Source organism: Carlito syrichta, unplaced genomic scaffold, assembly GCF_000164805.1.
Source record: "Carlito syrichta isolate Samal-C Ts95f unplaced genomic scaffold, Tarsius_syrichta-2.0.1 Scaffold307064, whole genome shotgun sequence".
NCBI classification, from domain to species: domain Eukaryota; kingdom Metazoa; phylum Chordata; class Mammalia; order Primates; family Tarsiidae; genus Carlito; species Carlito syrichta.
The window spans coordinates 33,085-38,112 of record NW_007251160.1 but is presented as its reverse complement, the minus strand read 5'-3'; the positions used below and the strand labels follow the sequence as shown (position 1 = coordinate 38,112).

Genomic DNA, 5,028 nt, shown 5'->3' with positions numbered 1-5,028 from the left:
CAAGGCTGCGGTGGTCAGGATTGGTCACTGCACTCCAGTCTGGGCAACAGAGTGAGACTCCAAATCCATGTAGAAGATAAGCACAAGTAGACACTATGTGTTCTTTTACTTATCTTTAAATTCAGTCAGTGCTCTTTCTAGTCACAAACATATCTTTTTCTAATTCTTTGAAATTTTGTAAAAATGCAACAAAAAAAAAAGGATGGCATTGATATAACAGGGATATTCTTATTACCCACAATTAAGTGTTTACATTTTATCAAATTTGCTTTGTCATTTTTATTTAAAGAAGAAAAGGGAAATCACAGAGTTTGCCATGGTTGTGAATGGAATCAGCTGCTTCTGCTCACCATTCTGGGTCACACTCTCCTCTCCAAGATCAGGTCTTATCAAAAACAAACTTGCCAGTTCTGTTTCCTCTTTAATTTCATCTTACACTAAAAACACTCAGAAAACATTTTTTATTTCCATTTGAAATTATAACCAAAGACCCATTTTCTGAAAAAGAGACCAAGAAGTATTGGAAAAGCTTTGCTCACTGAGACACGGTTGCCTACCCACCTGCCATAGCATTTCCTGCCTTGAAGGAGAGTTGTCACCATGCACAGAGGAGAACCCAGATCAGAAGCAGGAGACGTTTCACCCTGCAGGGGAGTGCTGACAGCATGACACTTGTGAGCTGGCTGTGGGCAATCGCGGTTTCCACCTGTTTGGGTAAGAAACACGTAGGTCTTTATTTACAGAGGCATCTAATGGGACTGGGAAGCAACAGAGAATAATAGAAAAGGAACTGCACTGCCTCTTAAAGTCCAGTTACTGGAGGTAGAAAGTAGGAATACATTGCCTGGGGCCTGAATCAAAAAGAAAGGTGGGTGGGGAACCAACCTGTGAGTTTGTCTGTGTCTGTCTGTCTGTCTGTCTGTCTCTCTCTCTCTCTCTCTCTCTCTCTGACATGATACTCCACTGAAGTCCTTTCTCTTCTCTTTCCCACAGAACCCAGCATAGCCCAGACAGTCTCTCAGTCTCAACCAGAGATGTCTGTGCAGGAGGCAGAGACTGTGACCCTGAATTGCCTATACGACACTAGCGACAGTAATTATTATTTGTTCTGGTACAAACAGCCTCCCAGCAGGCAGATGATTCCCATTATTCGCCAAGAAGCTTATAAGCAACAGAATGCAACGGAGAATCGCTTCTCTGTGAACTTCCAGAAAGCAGCCAAATCCTTCAGTCTCAAGATCTCAGAGTCACAGCTAGGGGATGCCGCGATGTACTTCTGTGCTTATTTGAGCACACAGTGAGCAGAGCAACAGGGAGAGGCTTACAGAAACCTCAGACCTCAGAACCTGTGCAAGGTTGGGGAATGGTGTGGGGCAGGGGAAGTGATGGGGTAACAGGTATAGAAAATCACTGACTTCTCTTAGGAATAAAAGCTCCTCCTAGCTGACTATGAGAAGCAGAAACATGAGCAAGGCTTGATGGTTTATGCATGTAATCCCAGTACTTTGGGAGGCTGAGGTGGGAGGATTGCTTGAGCCCAGGAGTTCAAGATAAGCCTGGACAACATAACAATGGGTCTCCACAAAAAAAAAAAAAACCAGACATGGTGGCATGTGCCTGTAGTTCTAGCTACTTGAGAGGCTAAGGCAAAAGGATCACCTGAGCCTGGGAGTTTAAGGCTATAGTGGGTGAGCCATGGTCATGCCACAGCACTCCAGCTTGGGTAACAGAGTGAGACCCCGGCTCAAAAAAAAAAAAAAGAAAAAGAAATAGAAGATTGAAGTCTGCAAGTTTCAATCCTTAAACTAACAGTAAAGATAACGGCATGTGCAGTGATATCCAGTTTTACAAAGGGCCTTCATGGTACTATTGCATTTGACCCTCAGAGCTAAGGTGCACATGACAGTCCAGACTTCCTAAGAATTTTCTCAGTACAGAGAATCTTTACAATTTGCCTGGGAACTCAGACCAGGAATTTTCATCTTTTTCCATTTTATTATTGCTTGTATTTTAATTGTCCATTCAGTCCAAAACTGCATCTTCTCATTCACAAGGCACCCATTTTAAAACACAGCAGGTGTAACAGTAAGGGCATAACCAGGAAGGAAATGCACTGGGCCCGTCATACACTTAGATGAGTTAGGACCACAGTATTAGGTTAGAGGACCTAGAAGAGGAATGGAACAGCCTGTGAAATGTTCCACTGAGGAGCCAGCTCAAGGGTAAACACCTCAGTGATTGGAATGCTGTCCTTCAAGAAGTGATAACATTCGTTAAACTACGGGGGCTGATACATGATACTGTGGGAAGTTTAGACACCAAGAGATGGAAGTAGAATAGAGTCTCATTATGCCCTGTAACTCATTTTCAGAATTTGTGTTTTTCTTTCCCACAACCCTAGGCTCTGCTGGATTCGAGGTCCTGGTTCCTAGAGGAAGGATGCTACCATCAGGGATTCTAACCTGAAGTTGTGACTGCTACCTGGGTCACTCTGAACTCCCTGTGCCAATGGTTCAGCAGCAGAGAGGAGTTATTAGACTGGGAGGGGTAATTGACCCTGATTATCACAAAGCACCAGGTTGTAATGACACAATGAATGTGGGGAAGAATGTGTCTGGAACTTAAGTGCTTCATACTGGTATCTCCTGGTGTTTTCATGCCTAATAAAAGCAGCAGATGGCAGTTATAGCAACAAGGTCTGAAATGGGAAAAGTGGCCAAGAAATGAGACCCCAGCAAGGAGGGTGTGAAGAACTGAAGCTTGTGTTATGCAACCTTTCTGTATTAAGTGTTTTAAAGAGATTGTAGTCAGCCACAACCTTGAAGACTCAGTGACACGGTAGAAATGATATAGGGTGAACATGCATCTGAGTAGTACAAAGAGAGGACTGTGAAAAATATCACTTGTTCCTTGTTGTCTCATCCGAATACCTAGCTCTGATTTCAGCCAGAGCTGTGGTAGACAGTTCTAGGGGATCTCATACTCACTTCAAGCTGATAACATGCAACATTAAGCATACTCTGTGTATTTTTTAAAAATACCTACCTCAGGGCCTTCTCTGACACCTCGGGCTGTGGGCATCTCAGCCTGAAAGTACAGGGGAATTACCACTACTGCTGGCAAGCACCAAACAATGGGGAAAGAGAGCCAGTGGATAAATGCATTCACTTTGTGTCTTTTAAGCAGATAATTCTGGGAAGCATCCTGCATTCTTCTGGGAGATCCTGGCAGAATTAAGCCCCAGCATCACTCTACCTGCTTCCTCACTTCCGCTTCCTAAGAGCTCTTCCTAAATAACAACCTTCACCTGAGTCCTAACTTCAGGCTCTACTTTGAGGGGAAAGCACACTAATACAGAAGTTTTTTGAAAATTAAATAGAGACAGAACTGAGGAGAATTCAAGGTGAACCTTACTGGGCTGATTTCTGATACAGGCAGGTAGATACTTGAGTGATTAATCATAAAGAAATCTCCTTATTTTTTCAAAAGAAGATGAGGCAGATCACATTTACTAGACTTCATTCTCTGCAGATATGTGACCATGTTTTTTTTTTCATTGCTCAGAAATTTTACTTGCCAAGTCTAAACTCTTTTAACTGTCTCTCATTGCTCCCTCCCCCAAATCTGCTCACCCTCTTAAGTAGTAGAGACCCATTCTTTCCCTGGGAACTAGGACCTATTTAAACCTCATTCATAGTTCTTCCCAAAATACACCCTCTTCCAGCAGTTTATTCTCCATGCTGACCCATCAGCACCACAAGCTCATTGCTGACTCTGGAATTTCCTTACCAGTTGTTCCACCCACCCAGATTTTCCTTTTATGCATATTTCAGACGCTAAACTGCACTAATCCTATAATGCCCATCAGAAAACTATCTTCCCTCCTAGGGTTCTTCTCTTATAATCAAAGAATTATTTGATTCCTTCTCTTCCAATGTCATATAGTATTGAATCTGAACCAAACAATTTGACTCCTAGTGACATACCTTCTTGAGGCATTTGCTATTGTTTTGAGGTCCTTATTCTTCCTCCCTAAATACATTACAGTCTCTACGCAGATGGAGTTTACCTTGTACCCTTGGCATTCCTCACTGTTCTTGGCACAGTGTTAGACACATAATAAGTGCTGTTAAAACCCTAAGGTTATGCTTAAAATTTAGATAATAATTATTCTATATGTCTGAAAGAATATCAAGTGGAAGAAACAGGCTTTTTGAAGAGATATGACATGCCAAAGGGTAGAATTTAAGAAAAAAAGTGAGGAAGGAAGGGACAAGGTACATTTTAAACCTCGAGGTCTTTTGATTTAGTGTAAATAGAAACCTGAAATTCATATAAACAGAACAGACTTTATTTTTTCAGGGTCTCACTCTGTCACCCAGGCACAACAGTGCAGTGACACGACCCCAGCTCAATGCAGCCTTGACCTCCTGTGCTCAGGCGATCCACCTGCATCAGCCTCCCAAGTAGCTGGGACTACAGGCATGTGCCACTATGCCTGGCTAATTTTATTTTTTATTTTTATTTCTATTTTTGGTAGAGAGGAGGTTTTGTTATGTGTCTAAGCTGGTCTCAAACTCCTGGGCTCAAGTAATCCTCCCGCCTCGGCCTCCCAAAGAGCTGAAATTACAGATGTGAGCCACCTCACCCAGTCACATTTCTTGACTAAGCCAAGTTCTTTTCATGTACAGGAATAAATTGTAGGAATTTCCTAAGTAAATATCTCTTTCACCTGAAGGGGGCACTGTTTGCCCCCTTTCACGTCCGTTATTTGCAAAAGCCTGTTCAATGTTGATGAATCTGCTATGTTCCTAATACTATGTATACCAAAAATAAAAAAATTTTAAAAAGTCGGACTCGGTGGCTCAGCCTATAATCCTGCGCCTTGGGAGGCTGAGGTGAGTGGATTGCCTGAGCCCGCGGGTTCAAGACCCGCCTGGGCAACTTGGCAAGACCTCATTTCTACAATAAATAAAAAATTAGCTGGGTGTGGTAGCGCGCTCCTGTAGTTCCAGCTACTTGGAAGAC

At 42.7% G+C, this 5,028-nt stretch overlaps 1 gene segment (V, D, J or C); it reads left to right on the top strand.

The window, feature by feature from the left end:
• The first annotated feature begins 602 nt into the window (after window positions 1-602).
• Window positions 603-3,596, top strand: LOC103266195. The segment is given in 4 exon segments: window positions 603-714; window positions 994-1,297; window positions 3,396-3,403; window positions 3,565-3,596. Coding segments are annotated over 4 exon segments (393 nt in total).
• The last annotated feature ends 1,432 nt before the right edge of the window (window positions 3,597-5,028 follow it).